This window comes from Plectropomus leopardus, chromosome 9 (genome assembly GCF_008729295.1).
Source record: "Plectropomus leopardus isolate mb chromosome 9, YSFRI_Pleo_2.0, whole genome shotgun sequence".
NCBI lineage: Eukaryota > Metazoa > Chordata > Actinopteri > Perciformes > Serranidae > Plectropomus > Plectropomus leopardus.
Window position 1 is genome coordinate 17,384,850 of NC_056471.1, and position 17,835 is coordinate 17,402,684.

The window sequence follows — 17,835 nt, forward strand, 5'->3', positions numbered from 1 at the left end:
AGGAAGGGAGGGAGATGTGAGATAGAGGGATGAGAAGAGGGGAGGGAAAGAGCGATTTGTCTGCACTTCAGTGGACATTGACTACCATCGGTTTGGCTGTTTTTCACTTTGTCTGTGGCTATGTGTCTTAATTTAAATTAAACCGAAATTGGTATGACACAAGAACAGTAAAATGTGTTTTCGCAAAATCAAACGATAACCTCCTCTGCCTCACTCCTCTCTCTATCCCTCTGCCTGTCTGACTCTCCCAAGGGTGTGTGTGTGTGTGTGTGTGTGTGTGTGTGTGTGTGGGGGGTGTGTGTATGTGTGTGTGTGTGTGTGTGTGTGTGTGTGTGTGTGTGTGTGTGTGTGTGTGTGTGTGTGTGTGTGTGTGTGTGTCCAGAGGCTCTTATGAAAAATTGATGGGTTGTCTTAAAAAGTAAGATGTTGGGAGATAAATGTGAGGCTGTTAAGGAGGTCCTGATATGCCTTTAGCAGTTCCCACATAAGCATCCAACGTGTAACACCAGCAGCACTCTGATCTCTGCACTCTGACGGGATGCATCAGAGTGCCAGTGGGTGAAAAAGTGTTGTTTGCTGTGTATACATGTGTTTACCTTTTGTAATCACAAGTGGATACAAAAGCTGTGTCCCATACTGCATTCTAATGCTAGACAACTGCTCAACTTACTTTTGGTACCAGATCCCTTCATCTATTTTGTTTTTCACAGCTAAAAGTAACCTTTAGTGTAGGCAGGACTCTCAGCCGGTCACCAGGTCAGACTGGCGTGGCATTATATTCAGCGTGGCACTCGCTGAATCTTTTTATCTGTTGCCAAACAGGTCTGATTGCGCTTCATCAGTTGTGTGTACAGTGTAGTTTTACAGCATGCCTTAAAAAAATTTAAAAATAAAAAATATCTAGGGTGAGTGAATTAAAAAAATGTTGCTATTTAAAGTAGCTTAGCTATTTAAAATGGTGGTTTTGTGAAAGATGTCCTGTGTGGTGCAAGTGTCGATTTTCTCTGAGCAGTCCGTGGTCTACGGTGTTTTACCCCCACCTTTTAATATCAGCTCAGCTTGCTTGGAACTTTGACCAAGGCGAAGCCAAAAAATAGTGCCAGGTACTACCCAAAAATGATATTGATGGAAAAATAAAAAAGATCTTGTTGAGTTGAGTAGAACCATGTCGTTCCATGCAGCCGAGATGCAGCATTAGTATGCTATATTGCATAAATCTCAAAATACAGTGGAGGCTAGAGAAGTCCCAAACATTGTTTTTTGCTGATATTGTGGATTCTCGAGCTATTGTGAGCCATATCAGCCAATACATGACTGGTATTTTATTTATTTATTTTTTAAATTTGTTAGCAGCTTATTAAAAGGTTAGTTTGACTGCTTTGTAGTGTATTTAGAATCTCCACCAGGTAGCAGAGTAACTTGGGCCATAAATGCTGAGTGACAGCATGAAAAAAGGATGTTAAAAAGTCAGTTCTGTTATTTTCTTTTTCTGTCAATCAACAGAGTGGTACAAAGAGCTCCCGAGTAGAAATGCAAGTAGCTTATAGTAAGTCTGGAAGGACTACTGAAATGCGCACTGTGATCTATCTCCCCCTTCTTTTGCACCGTGTGCAGGCAGTCAATGTGTCGATGTGTGGCGTACGTGGCAGGCAGGTGGATACCACTCGCTGCAGGAATGGGAGTTCATTCTAATAAGGTACCTAAAAACTTAAAACATGAGGCAAAGCTACATAGTCACTGATTCACTAGTGACTGAAATTAGGTACTTGGAGTTGTGGAGAAAAACAAATCTATAAAAACAGAAAACCAGAGGTTGCTTGGTGTGGCTGACAGTCATCATGTATTCCTGTGCTGACAAAAATCTTCAACTTCTTAAAATTAACTCTTGGCTGTGTAATAATATTGTATTCACCAAATATTCTGTCAGACCATAAGTACCAAACACTGGTGTCATAATTAAGAAAATGGGATCTGTGCCTTATCTTTTATTCTCCATGTTTGATTTGCTAATATGACACAGGATTGTGTCAGGCTATTGGCACAGTGTTTAAAATCATTTGATATTTTAACGTAATGAGGGGATGATATGAATAGGGGCAGAGAGACAAATAAACAGAGAAGACAGGGGGGTGATAATGAGATGTTAATAGGACAGATGAGCTCCAACACAACTCGGGTCCCTCAGGTGAGCCCCTCTCATTAACTTGTCTGGAGACTGGGAGCAGAATGACAAGCTGAAAGGCTGACTGACAAACACAAAGGTGTGCAGAAAGATTGAGAAATGGATGAACAAGGACATCCATAAACAGAAAGTGGGAGGATAAAGGTGCTGCAACATATGGGCGGACAAAAGGAGACAAATAACCGGAGAAGTGGAAATTGTTATCAGACCACTGTAATCTGAGTGGTTCAAGTAGATAATTGTGTTTTCTACATTATTGATCTCAACTTTAAATATAATTCATCTAAACAATGTTGTCCACAATGAAGTTAAAAATATGAGTCATTTTTCATGTAACTGCTAAAATAGAGTCACGGTCCTATTGTGTATACACCGTATACTGTAAAGTGGATATTATTTGGACTATAAACTACGCATATAAAAAACCCAACAATAAATATTTGCCCTTTAACTAACTAATCAGCAAGCTAAGTCCATATGTTATTTGGCTTGAGGTGAAAGAAAACGATGATCTGCCGTAAATCAAACTCTCTGCTGGCTTTGGACAAAAAGGAAAGAAAAGGGCACTTTCCTCACACAGTGGAATATAAGACTGTTGAAAATGACTAATGCCATAGAGCCAACAAAGTGGCTTTTTAACAGGTCTCCCTGGCAAACAGACAAAGTGAAATTGCTCACAAAATGTATATCATTATTACCCGACTGAAAACAGAAAACACTGTGGCCAGCTGGAGACAAAATGGAGGGGGGTCTCTCTAAAAATGCTGATGAAGACACCTGCACCAAAATGCTGTGCTTGTCGGGTTTTTAAGTTATTTTCCATGTTTGCTTGTTTTTTTTGTTATTTGAGCCACTTAGCTGAATGCCAAAGAGGCCTATTCCCATATACAGATGCCTTTTGACTGTCAGAATTGTAATGTGATGAACAACTCATTAAACTGTATCAGCATTTTTTAACTGATTTGCCATATTGTTAAACAGTATATATTTATAACAGAAACTGTCCCTAATAATATACAAATAATAATTACTGATGTATCGGCCAGCCTTACTGGTCAATTTGTGACAGTAAACTATATATTTGTATGTCCAAAATGTCTAAAATGTAGGTGTTCTTTTTTCCCTGTGAGTCACCCTCATTTGTTGGTGTGTTTTCTTGTCTTAACATCCCGAACTAACTGATTTGCGACAGGTGCACCAGCTGGCGCAGTAGGAGGGACTCATCTCCACCTCAAACCACTGCTTAAAGCTTGCCCAAACCTGCCACACAGTGTGAGCATGCGGGCATGTTTTACTCAGCCCGAGCCAGGCAACCCACCATTTCCATCCAGTTTTTCCATCAAACAATAGTGTTCAACTTCAAAGTTCTTATTTCACCACAGCCCGAGAAGAGATTGTACTGGTAATAAGTAGATCAAAAGAGTATTAAAAAGCTGGGACTGCACTGGGAAAGCCATTCAATATCAGAGTGACTACGCTGGATCATCTGCAGGAATGGGCTGAAACATTGGCAGAGGTAAATCTGCACATTCCTATTCAGCTCTATGTCCATATTCTGCCTAAACTTTAATAAAGAAATGAAAAATGTCACAGGGAACATGGAAATGCAGGGACTGTAATCATACTTGAGGTGATGAATTTACATTTACAGTATAGCTGTTTAATCATTTATGGAGGAGGATTAGGGCCACATGTGAAAAACGTATGAGTTCTGAGCTTATAGTCAGATTAAAGACTTTAATGTCAAAATTCTGGCTTTAAACTCAGAACTCCAATTTTTCACGTGGCCCTAATCCTCTTCTGTAATCATGTGTAGTCTTTACATTAAATGTAGCGTGTGTACGCGTGACTCACCTTCTCTCCGCCACTCTTCTAAATCTTTTGTCAACCCTTTGCCTATCCGTATGAAAACATCTGTGTTTGTATGTTTCAAGATATACTAGAATTTTCCACAAAAACAAAGACTCAGACAGAAGTAATCCCTCTCAATCATTATGTATGACCCATCAGAACTGTGTGGTGGTGTATTTTCTGCAGAGACTCTGCACTCTAAATTTTCTTCTTATTTCCTGTGTTCAGGATGTTTATCGGCGCGTCCCGCCACAGTGCTCAGGTGACGTAGGGCTCTATAAAAGGTAGCAACCTGGTGCCAGACTGTAAGCAGCATGCATCCAAGAGACACAGTGCCAGAAAAAAATGAATAAAGCGAGGCAAAACGCCAAATGAGAGTGAATCTGATGATGCCTTTTTATGTTCATTTCGCGAGCAAGCATGTTTACGAACAGTAACTGACAGTCCTGAATTGTATACCTCTAAAAAGTGAGAAGATAGAAAAAAATTAAATACTGTTAAACAAAAAACTGATGTTGAAAAAATAAAAAACTATCTTACCTTAAACTCTGTCTCAATGTTGGCCAGTCTTGCTAGTTCATTGCTGAGCTCGAGGGCGGTCAGCACAGGGTCCTCACTGCTGAGCGACAGGTAAGCTGCACTCGCCAGGCCTTTGTACGCGTTCATCCTGGAGCGTGAGTGACTGAACGAGTCTTTCTTCTGTTTCTCCACACATTCTGAACACTTACAGAAGTAGTCATGTGGCCTTTCTATGCGGGCCCCCTTCGTCAAAAGGATGTGCACAATCTCATACTCCAAGCAGTGAGCAGCCAGAATGATTGGCGTGACGTCATGCGAAAAACGTGTTCCATCCTCATCATAGGCGTAAAAGTCATCATCACGCATCTCCTGCTCAAGAGGGCTCAAAGTGAGTCTGAGACCTCCGCCAAAAGCAGGGTGGGCAAGAATGGCTTCAACGATCCGGACATAACCCTTGGAGATAGCCAAAAGTAGGCCATCTCCGATCCTTGCCAAACCGTCCTTCTTTAGTAGCAGCTCGGTCACTTCCAGGTGCTCATTGCCAACTGCCAGCTGCAAAGCATTCTGGCCCATGTAGTCCACACAATTGAAGTTAAGGGTTTTGGACTCTTCCAGCATTTTTCGGACCACAGGAATGTTTCCGTATTCAGCAGCATCCAGAAAACGCTCCTCCTCTGGAGTGAGGGCTGAACCGCGTTCATTGAACATGTAGGCTGGGCCCCGCACTGCCTGCCGACGCCCCTTCTCTCTGAGTGTGGTATGCCGGCGATGCATAGCTTCCACCCTGAAGAGAGTGGAGAGGAGAGCAAACAGTGAGGACAATCAAAAGAAAGAATGGCAATGATGAAAGCGGAGGTCAGAAACAACGAACAAATGATGAAGTGATAGAGGGAAAGAAATGTGGAAGGCATGAAAGCAAATGATGGAGACAAGAAGAAAAGACAGTATTATTAGAAACATCAAGCTGACTATTGTACTAGTGTACCAAGGCAAACAAAGTTTTAACTGTCTACCCATGTGGACGTCCTCCGTGCACATGGACTGGTCAAACACAATCAGCAGGTGCTTAACACAGATTTCTCCACCAACCCCAGAGAAACTCCACCAAGACATCTGTGATATATCTGTCCCCAGTCAAATCAATGAACCGCTACCAGGGTCGAAGCTTACTGTGGGGCCATCTCAGGTCAACAGCTCTGATTGGCAAGAGAGCGATGAAGGTGTCACTGTAATTGGCTTCAGCATGACAAATTGACACTATGTGACAGTGGTCATCCAAGGAGACTCTTTGGCCAGTGGTGAATCTGTCGTTATCTGTGGACACATGCACACATGAACATGCAGCTCCTGCTCTATTCAACATGTCTTTCTTCCTAGATGAAGCCCCATTTTCTGTGACATACTGTCATCCCAGCAGGACAAAGTGGGAAAATAACCTTCATCAATAGGAACTTGTCAAATGTAACTACAGAAACTCTGGCAATCATACTGAAAAACACATTTCATTGGGACTGTTGTTCCTCTCCTATTGTGTTTTAGAGTCACAAAGATGTGCCACGTCTGCAATCTGCTGTGTGGCCTGACACTTTGACCCCTATAGAAAAAAAGATGTCAAGATGTGAAGCTGAAAAAACGAGAGGGAGAAAGACTGTGTGACAGTGAGGGAGCAGAGGAGGAGACACTGTATGTGGGTAAAATATGAAATGGAAAGTGGGAGAGAAAATTACTAATGTTGTTTTTGGGAAATGATTACCCAGAATAGTTTCTCCAGTGGGAAATAACTAATTTAGACTTGATAGTTAATTCACAAAATATGACAATTTAAACAATTCTTGAGTGCACCGTGTTTGTCCATACAAAAGTCATTTTGTGGTGTCTGAATCAGAGCTGTTACAGCCCCGAGCCTCTTCCAGGGCTTTTGTTGCTTTGTGTTGTGTTTGTGCTCTCAATGGGTTTAAAGCGGCGAGAGTGTCTTTTACAACATCACAACCACATGGCTCATATAAATCCAAATAAGTCAAGTCAAGTCAAGATTGATAAGACAGAGAACCGATGAATGTCATTCAGGCTGAAATAAAATCACATTGTGGACATTACTGTCCATGCAGACAATTATTTGTCAACTGGGAAAGCCAACATTGTTTCCTATAGGGCTGTACCTGACTTAGAGTTATGTCAGTGGAATCAGATTTGGCTGTTTACATGAAAAAAGAAACAAAAACAAATTGTCAAATATTGGTTGTAAAGTTTTTATGTCTGAACGGGGCTCAGTGGGACTTTCAGTGTGACAACGGCATTCATTTTATATAGCAAACAAGCTAGTGACGCTAATGACAGATCAAAAGTAGATATCAAACAAAAGCCATGAGACTGTATCATATTAAGTAGCTGTGAACTGTAAATGCACCACTTCTAAACAGAGGGAAGATAATGTTGTCTCAGAGCCTAACATTGCAAGGTCACTCCTTCACTGTGCCGCTGCAGTGTGCCTGCTACTGGCTGTACCAAAGAGTATCATGAAAGTCAAGAGCGTTCACTCTGCAGCAAAATCTGGTGTCCAAAACATCCCCAGAATACACTGCACAGCACACTGACTAGCAAAAAACCCAACAAGAAATGACTGCTCTACTTGAAGTTATCTCAGTCGACTTAGGAGTCTCAAGATGGTGATTTGAATCTCTGACAATCAAAGGGGCAGCCCCAGTTGTTTGTTATCTGACAATTACGTGGATGCTGCTGCTGGCTGACAGACTTCACTCCATTCAAACAGCCTTCATGTTACTTTTGTAGTTCCTTTGCTTTGCTATGTAGTTTCTTTTTGCTTTATTCTACTTTATCTAACAGTGTGTTTTTCAGTCAGTATTAATTGTTGGTTTTAAAGTTAAATTTGTTTGATAAAATTATTTTGGTTGAACTCCTGTGTGTGCTTCCCTTATTTGCTATGGTCTCAGAGCCAGGCAACAATAGTGCATTGACCTTACAAACGACAGCGGGTCCAGTTTTGCAATAAGACCTGCAAATTAAGGTTTGTAATTGTGTGTGTGTGTGTGTGTGTGTACACGGAAGGCTGGACTTTAGAGGGGGAAAAAAGTGAAAATGGGAACCTGTTCATGGTGGAAACAGACCCTGGGGGTGTCAAAGGATGTGGAACTGAGAAGATTTAAAGAGCTCACCAAGGAAAATCGCTGTGGGAGAGCGTGAGCATGTTTGTGTGTGCGTGAGAAAAAGATACAGAGAGACTGTGTCAGTGTGCGATTAAAGGGTATAAAAGGTCTGCAGCTGTTGATTTTCATTTTACACAATCAGCTGTATATGCCTTAGGCTGCCAATCAAGATGGCAAACTATCCCTCTCTCTTACTCTCTCTCTTACGCACATGCACATCCGCAGACTAGTACACCACACATGAACACACACAGGAATACTAATGTGGACATGAGGTGCAGCCATGGACAAACGTGTGCGACACCATCAGTATTCATATAGAATGTGGACAGAACATATATCATCTGTAAAATATGTTGAAAACCAACACAGTGGCCATGCAGTGAATAAATGGAGCTCTGAGTGTTGGAATGATATTTTTTTCTTAAGCTCATCCTTTAAGGTGATGTATTACCATGCATTATGCTGTAGGGTGTATACCTCATACCTTCCCAACCCCCATCTCCACACACACACACACACACACACACACACACAGATAAATTTGTGGGCATTGGGAAGATTCCTCGAACATGAGTGGACAGTCTGGCTGCCAGCCCATTTAGATAACCTCATAGTCAGGTAATGAATCACCATTTTCCATCCCTCACCATCTTTGTCTCCATCCATCTCTGGCTGTTTGTGTTTCTGATGTGAAATAGAATTTACCTGCATCATTTATGCGCTGAATTACAATCACAAAGACAGGAGGAGGCAGACATAATGGAGATGTATGAATGAAAAGTGTGTGTGTGTGTGTGTTTGTGTATGGTAGGGGTCGACAAAAAGATGAACGAGAAGAAAAATTAGTGAGTGAAGGAGGTATTGTGTATATTTATGTCCGCATTAAGCGGCAACCTCTGATGCTGAAAAATTACACCAACGCAAATGCAACAAAAACTGCAGTTCCTCTATTGGCCACTTGAAGCTTGCTCCAGAAGTCAGTCATTCCCAACTTCATACTAGAAATAAACATTTCTACAACCTGCCTATGTGTATTTTTATAAAACTAACCCGTTTAAATGTTCTTAAGGCTTAAAGTTATGCATAATTAAGGGTGTGGGCACTTTGAGTGACAGTGAGGTTCTGTCAGTGACAAGTCGCTACCACAGCCACAACCTTGGATCACTAATGTGACAATGAGCCACTCCCAGATTCTCAGGTGTTGCTGTAGTTGCACAATTTCAGTGTATTTTTTTCAAGTATTTCAAGTACATGTATGTGGTATACATTATTTTCAATTACTGTAAATGCACCATAAATGCACCATACTAACCAAACTTGCAGCTAGTGTTAGGGTAATGGTTCGCAGCTCCCTTTGAGTCACAGACCACCATTTGGTAAGATTTTGCTTCAGGGACTTCCAAATGAAAAGGATTTTGGTTGTTAGACATTAATAAGACCAGAAATATAACTTAACCAACTACAGTTGTGGGGCTAGTGAACAAAATCTTATGATTCTTGCTTACATTGGGCTCCCATCTATAGTGAATGAAATAATGAAAATAAAGTCCTTGGACCTCTGGACGAGTGCTAGGGTTATCTCCACCCTCATTTCCAAATGTAGTCACTTCTGGCCCCGAATTTCAAGATGGCCAGAATGCCCAAAATATCAAACTCAAAGCTTCAAAACAGGGGTCCACAAACCAGTGGGTGATGATACAATGGCTACAAACAAACTTTTTTCCCTTATTTTATACAGTTTATAATCTGCTCATATACCTATAGTTTGTGATTGTAATTGTATATTGTATAGTGTTCATAAGACTAAAGGACTTGTAACATTACCACCATTGTAACTAAGACCACCTTATAGCAGAACATGCTGTCATGTTACAGTATGTAAACAGTAAAGAGTTTCCACTACCATTTACGTAACAGAAAACACATCTACATTGTTCATCTTCCCATCCCACTACAGTCGTCTTCCTGTCTACTTGCTGAATATAAATCCAATATCCAACCACCTTTGATTCCTGCTTTGGTTCACAAACACCTAACAAAAAATCTGTTTCACTTTAATCTGATTAGTGTTAATGGTCTGGTTTGAGGCAACTCTGCATTATTATTATATGGCAACATTTTGCACTCACTGCACCAGTTCAATCTGTTACTGAGTCTACACAGCTCTCATTTGATTCTATGTCCAAGGCAGAGGCTGCTGCAGATCACTCAGAGTCTCTGTCCAAGCGAGCAGCTCCCTCTCCTATTAACAACAGAACTGTCACACAAGAGAAACTATCTTGCATCACCACCACTGGTGATTCCAGCTATATTCTGACATACAGTTTTAGAAATCTCTTATCCAGCCAAGCTGGAGTTCTTAATGATACTGTTTTTAAGTTATATAATAATGACAAGCATTATTGATTACAAGTGAAATAGGTAACCCACCCAAAAATAACCTAAATCATCTGGCTCAAGGCTTGCGCGGCATACTGGAATTGCGTTTTATCAGGATATTGAACCTGATGGTATCATTTTCAATACTGTCAAAAATACAGATGCTCTTCTTTTTATTAAACTGATACAGAGATGCTGTAATGAGGTTGTGTACTGCATGTAGTGCAGAGCACACACCACCAGAGGTCAGTCTCTACTTGTGGAACAGGCCGCTGAGCTTAGAAAGATTGTGACTGCAAGTGGGGGGCAGTAATGCTACAATTCTCTACAATTCTACAATTTCATTTAGCAGACGCTTTTATCCAAAGCGACGTACAACACAAGCAAGAATTTAGACTTAAGGAAAAAACCCTTACTAAGTGCAAAAAGTGCTTCAGGTGTGATTGGTCACAGGTATTGCCGTCTAGTGGCAGAAGAAGTGCCAATCATTAGGTGCTGGGTTTTGGACCTTCTGACTTAATTTACTCCAAAGGGCAAAGCAGAGAAGAGTCAGGTTAAGTGCCTAGGTGTTCTCGGAACAAATAAGTTTTCAATTGTCTCTTAAAAGTAGAAAGGGACTCAGCAGAACGCACAGAGTTTGGAAGTTTGTTCCACCATTTGGGAACAACAGAAGAGAAGAGTCTGGCTAGAGATTTAGAGCCGTGCTGGGCTGGAAGCACCAGGCGTCTTTCGCATGCAGAGCGTAGTGGGCGAGAAGGAGAGTAGACCTGCGTCAGGGATTCCAGGTAGGCTGGAGCAGTTCTTGTGATTGTTTTGTAAGCCAAGAGAAGTGCTTTGAATTTGATTCTGGCTGCCACTGGAAGCCAGTGAAGAGAAATTACCAGCGGGGTGACATGTGCTCTTTTGGGCTGGTTGAAGACCAGACGTGCTGCTGCATTCTGGATCATCTGAAGAGGTTTGTTACAGGACTAATAAAAACCAACAGCAGACAGCAACAGCGGGGGGAAACAACGGTAGGACCAGCATATAACTTGGTGAATTAAGGGTTTATTTCAACAAAATTAGAGTTAATGAATGCTGGAACAATGAAAAGACCAACCAAGACAGATTTGTTGAGTTATATTTTGTTTGTGTTGAGCTCGAAAGAAGCATGTTTTATGATGAGAAGACTCTTAATCATCATATTACTTCAATTTTCTTCCCACTTCAAAAATCAACACACTCTCCTCCTAGAGGCCTTCCTGTTGCATTTGTTCTCAGGGATTGAGTATTTTGCATAATTTCTGTATTTGCACATGATTTTTGCTAAAGTATTTGTTTTGACTTTGTACTGTACCTTTTTTTTCATTTGCAGTACATTTGTTTTGGATTCTTGTGTTTTTTAACCGGCATCATTTCTTAAGCTGCAGCCAGTTTCTCCTTCTGGAGATGTTTTGGGCTGTTGTAGCATCATGCCCTTGTTGGCCACTGTAGTAAAACCATCTAAAACATGTGGGTTTATTTTGGCCTGACAGTCAGTAGTACTGTAAGTGTTATTATTAGTAGGTTTAAAACAAGCCAGACATATATAGTCTTATAAAAGGTGCGATATTGCTTTATCCGTACACAAATGTGAGCAGAATATCTTAGAAGAGTTACCCTCTCATCTCTCCTCTTTATCAAATAGATACACACGGACACTCTTTGAAGCAGTAAATTACCAAATTTGAGATCAAAGGTGAGTTGCTCCCCATATTTCAGTGGTAATGAGAAACAGGCATGTACGCCTTCTCTTACCCTCTTATTCACAGGCAGACACACACAAAGGTGTCCACCAGTTAGCCCTGTCAGGCATCTGTGAGAGCATACATGCTTCTTTTCCATGCAGGGCCTTTTAAATTGAACACTGGTGTATCAAAGGAGCAGACCAGGAAAGATCAAAGACCCAACTGAGGCCTGCCAGTCTCAAGATCTGAGAGTCATAACTAAGCTGGCAGCACATGAATATCCATTAAGTGTCACCATTTATGTCCCATTTGTGCTTTGTTTTGTGCACAGAAGCAACGAACTGCATCGACCAAATGGTCTTTTGAGCACTTGTCTCAGAGTGAGGTCCTTAAACATATAGGACAATTATGGGAAATTATATGGCACATATCAGCCATTTGCAATATGGCAGAGAGGCACCCAGTCAGGGTTTTATGAGTGAGTCTGTGCACGCTTTGTGTGTGTGATGAGTGTGACATTGTGGGGATGTACTGTGCAAGCCAATTTCTGTAGTCTGCTCAGTGTCACATGGTTTTGCCCAGTTGTTTCACTCTTACACTGTAAAATATCACAAGTTGAGCTTACTTAAAATAATCTCGGAAACTAATTGCCTTGAAAAAGTAAAGTAAATAGAACTACAAACCTTAATTTATGTTTACTTTAAATCTAATTAGGTTTACTTAAAGTTTGGCTGTATTTACTTTATTTTGTTAAGTTGTCGCAACTTAAAAATGACAAGTGAAATTACCTTGTTCTTTCTGAGTGTTAGCAATTTCAGTAAACTCAGTTGTCTGACTTAACTTGATCATCACAAAGAGGATTTTGCCAATGATGAAGTTAGGAGACCTGCAAGTTCTGTTTTGTTAACATGTTTAAGAAAATACAATATGATTGACTTGTTTGCAACCAGCAGAATACAGAGAGATAGCTCAGTAAACTTGCTTTACTGGATTCGCTAAAACTTAGAAAGATTGATTTAATTAAACTTGTCATTTTTAAGTTCCAACAACTTCACGACAGTAGGTAAATGTAACTAAATTTTAAGTAAACTTGACAATTTGATATAAAGTAAATATATTTAAAGACTTATAGTTGTATTTACTTACATTTTTCAAGGCAATCGGTTTTCTAGACTTTTTAATGTAAAATCAACATGTCAGATTTTACAGTGTACTCTGGCTAACACAACACACACACACACGCACGCACACACACACACACACACACACACACACACACACACACACACACACACACACACAATCCCTGTTGACTGCTGCTTATGCATCTGTGCACCAATCAACATGCTTCCTCTCAACACAAGGACAACATAAGGGCTGTGGTGGAAGACCACTACTTCATTCAAACTCACAAATCCTTCAAAAACATTAGATTAAAGCACAAGCTCAGATCATGGAAGTTTTAATATGATTCGGTTAAACCAAATTTAATACACCCTCTGCAAATGCTCCATGTAAGAAAGGAACATCAGTTTGCAATTCAAGCAGTGCATGACAGCAACTCACATGATGACCCTCTGGTGATATTGCTCTATTGGATTTTACAGTCCAGTCTAAAGGCTGTTCCATAAAGGAGCTGTAAAGCACAGCTAAGAGTCAATCATTGGTCCAAAGCTGCACAGACAGGTGGATGCAGCTGGCTCAGTGAAAATCCTGGCTGCTTTCCTCTGCCCTCTTCAACCCTGTCCTCTGGTTGTTGACATCCCAGGTGGATTAGTTGGTGTTGATTAAATTCTCTCAACCCAGAACAGCCTTTTCTAAACTATTGCCCAGCAGCCTCTTTGCATAACTGCAAAACGCAGAGTTTATAAATAGGCACAGAGACTCCACACAAGGCCACGAAACTGATGACTTTTACTTATTTATCATGCCTCTGGGTAGATGAGCAAAAGTTGAAAATAAAATTATGACTCACGTTTGCCTGCTTTCGGAGTTGAACCCGGTGTCGATGTGCTCAGCAGAGAAGTGGTTCCCGTGGTCTGAGGGCTCCGGAGCCCGGTGCATTCTCTGTCCGCGGTGCTGAAGGCGGTCAGCGGTCGCCGCTCCTCGTCCTCTCCACTTGGGGAACGGGTCATCGCAGCGGTCGTACACCGCATCTATCCGCACATCCTGCCGCGGACATACCGGAGAGCCCCCGGTGTCCCCGGTGCTCTGGCAGAACTTTGGCGGGGTGAAGTGTGGGGAGAACCCGGGCTCCCGGTTCTCTGGTGAGGCGTGGATACACTCCGGAGTGGCGAGGTAAGGCGGGTCTGTGTCCCCCAGCAGCGGAGAGGCGGAAGAGAAGATGTCCAGGGGCCGCGGTGAGGAAGGAGATCCTCGGGGACGACAGACAGACAGAGGCGGGGAGGGAGACTCAGAAAGGTGGGCTCTCTCGCCGCTGTCGGTTTCCTCTCCTTCGTCAGACATTGGGTGAGTTCTTGAGCAGCATATACTTTAAATGTGGCCAGCTATGTGGCGGACATTTAACGAGGTTTGTCAAAGTTTTAACCGCACAAGTTTCTCCTGAGCCGCGCGGAAGCGACCAGCCGAGCCTCCACCTTTACACTAGAGTGCGCGCGCTAATTAGAGAGCACCGAGAGTGCGCGCGCAGGGAGACAGCCTATTACAAAATGGAAGCAAACGAGTAAGTGGCAACACCACAAAAAGAGCTTAAGTTACACATTGGTCTGCAAAAATCATGACGTTCTCCCATCAAGAAAAGGCAGTTTTCAGTCTTACCTTGTTGAATGTTAAAAAATATCTTTTTTTTTTAAACTCTAAAACGGGTTTTAAAGCAAACTAACACATGAGGCCAAATATTGTCTCTCTCAGTGATAACCAAGTACACAAAGCAGTTTTCTTCTATCTTGTATCTGGTAAGAGACCCGATCAAACAACAAGCAACATGCAGAGACTTAACCCTTTGAAACCTGGATTGGCATCGCTTTTCGTGTGCTGCCATCAGACGCCTTCACAAGTATTTAAACCTTCAAACCCTGAGCAAATCAGTTTGCTTACTTTTGAAAACATGGGGGGGGGTCAGTGAGCAAATGACCCTGCAACATGTTCCTGCATGTCTGATGTTCAGGTAATTTTCTTGCACTAGGGGTTCTGCTAAGGGTGCTCATTTCCTCTTCCCATGTTTTTGAAAGAAATCAATCACATTTGCTTCAGAGGGTTAATGTGGCCTATAATGATGGCATGATGCTACTTCTTAAGCTTCCATGATAGTGTAGTGCTGGACAAATTTATGTATCAATTATGTGCAGGCTATCTGTCTCAGAAAATTGTATTATTCAGGCCTTGAAGAACCCTAAGCTGAGCTCAGTACAGTTTTCATTCAGACTGTGGAGCCAATGGCACTCCAGTTTGTTTGTATAGGTGCAGTCACTTGAATGTTGTCTTTTTCATATGAGCTTTAATAATAATAATAATGATCATCATCATCATCATCATCATCATCATCATTATTATCATTACAGATCAAACCACATCCCCCTTTATTGTTTGCAGTGTGACTGGGCCTGTTTGTTTTTAACTCATGTCCAAAGAGTAGAGAGAAAGAGAGACTGTGGGAGAGCAAAAGAAGGAGTGAGAGAATCTAGCGGAGACAGCTGGAGGTTGTGGAGTGAAGGGGTTAACATGCCCACCTGTTATACCAATTACTGGTACTGACATAATCTTGTTATTGCTTCGGAGAACAAGCAATTAATACTCAAAGTAGCCAACATCTAACCTCAGTGGTAGGTTTATCCAAGGAAACACTGAGTCATTGCTCTTTGACAAACCTGAAAACAACACCTTTTACCTCTCTGTCTTTAGATATGAAGAGGAAAATAATACAGTGTTTGAATGTGTGTAAACTCTATCTTGTAGTCCAGTAATTAGAGGCAGAGGCCCATTAGTCGTGATGGAGACTTCCTGCACCCCCTCACAGACAATAACCAGTCCTAACCCAGTGCTTTGATCTATCCTTGTATTTATGCAACCAACATGTACACACAGATCACAAAAAATCTAATTAACACACATCACACATGACACACTGTTTTAACTTGTGTTTACAAGTGGGTAGAACATTCTAGATTTTCCTGAATAACAAGATTTGTTTTTGGCAAAATAGACAATTCCTTAGAGTTTTGTTGATTAAAACGTTGGCACTGTACATTTCCGCAAACTCAAATATGTTACATTTGCATGTACAGATTTAAACTTAATGTTGCTGTTAATATGCGGTTACGTTAAGGCACAAAAATCATATTTTGGCTTAAAATTCGATACAATAGTTTGGGAGCAAAATCCCAGCTGGAAAAGCAGCACTGACTGCCAAAAAACAACCACTTTCATGGTGCCACTATTTTAGCAACAAAAGAACCCATGTCTTGATAAAAAATTATGTCTGGGTTGCTATAAACCACCCATGTTTAGTGCCTAAAAAGCTGCTGGAAACATCAGTTGTTCAAAAAGTTGCTGGAGAAACAATGGTTGGTTACTAAATCATAAGCTGTTTTGTTGTTTGTTGGTCTCGGACAATGCTCTGCATTGGTCTGCATTGATAGGTACATTGATGATGAAACATACAAATGTATCATGTGGTTTGCAGAAACGTACAATGCCAACATTTTCTACTGGTGACTGGGCTGCCATTACCCATGTAAAACTACTTAAATAAAATACATTCTCCATATTAGCTAAATTATCTTAACTGTAAGATACAAACGCACACAACTATAAACTTTAAAGATTTATGTGTTCAACTACGTATATCTGTATACGCTTCAGGGTTTCACTTCTTAGTGGATTGAAATTGCTCAACTAAATGACAGTCATTTCCAAGAAATGTTTTTAAGATTATTTTTCTGGGAAATTAGGAAACCAAGGGACCCATAAAATATTTTAATGTCAGATTTTCACATTTTACCCATATTAGAGTTGTAGGACTCAAATGAAAAAACCAGCAAAGCAGCCCTGCAGGATTAATTACACATATGAAAATGAATATTTTAATGATACTGTAGAACTGGTGGTACAAGCCACTCTCAAAGACTGTGGGTTCACTTAGTAAAACACTGCCTTGAGCTTTCATACCACAGTGATCTGTATGCTCCACACATTCAGACCTTGTGTCCTTGAATGGAAGAACATGCTGAGATTTATTATAACTAAAGTTCTCCCTTAATCCATCTGAAGTCTGACCCCAACTTAATGCAGAGATTAATGAGAACTAGGACAAACTGTGTACCACTGAACATGATGTCCCAAGTGAATGTCAAGTGGCTGTCCGTCTGTGTGTGTGTGTGTGTGTGTGTGTGTGTGTGTGTATGCGTTGTGTAAGCATCTGCCATTGTAGCTCTTATGTTATATAGCTTTAGGCTTTTGAAGTGGAAAAGGGCTGTTTTAAGTCTATGTGTGTGATTTAAGAGCAGCAATAAGCTTTTTTGTTTTCTTTTGACAACTAACCAGCCTTGTACTGCATTAAAAGTGTCACTGTTGGAAGCATAATATTCATGGGGGGGAGCCCGTATCGTAGAAATTATGTTTTTGTCCAAGTCACATTATTTATCTTCCTGCTTCACACTAATAAGCCACTGCAGATATGCAGACCAGATCAGACCCCTTAAGGATGTTAGTACACTGAAAAGAATGGAATAACCCATTTGGCTATTTAAAGGGTAAATCGATATCGGATAATGTAGGGTCTCTCTGCGGGTTGGGATTGTCTGGACTCACCCCTATCACAGGTGTAACAGCAGGAGCTTTCTGTCACAGGCAGAACTCCTGCTGGGAAATCACTGATTGAGGATGTTTAGAAAAGCTGCGTTCTTGAAAGTTGCAATCAACAGAGAACTGCGCAGTGGCAATTTTCTGTCTTGTGTAATTCAGTTTCAGAACAAACATAGCAACCTCTTTAAATTTTAGGGTTTTTTAGCATATCAAGCATCACATTGAGTACTATGAGTTGCTGTGCTTCTGGTATGTTTAACCCTGTTTT

At 41.1% G+C, this 17,835-nt stretch overlaps 1 protein-coding gene across 1 annotated transcript in view; it reads right to left on the reverse strand.

The window, feature by feature from the left end:
* The window catches only part of LOC121948131 (short transient receptor potential channel 7-like), a 63,036-nt gene extending 48,730 nt beyond the window's left edge, over positions 1–14,306 (reverse strand). Inside the window, exons 1-2 of the mRNA XM_042493409.1 lie at positions 13,780–14,306; positions 4,574–5,336 (exon numbers count right to left, since the gene is read on the reverse strand). Coding sequence (XP_042349343.1) covers positions 4,574–5,336; positions 13,780–14,270 — 1,254 coding nt within the window. The 5' untranslated portion in view covers positions 14,271–14,306. The remainder of the gene's footprint in view (positions 1–4,573; positions 5,337–13,779) is intronic.
* Positions 14,307–17,835: the final 3,529 nt, after the last annotated feature.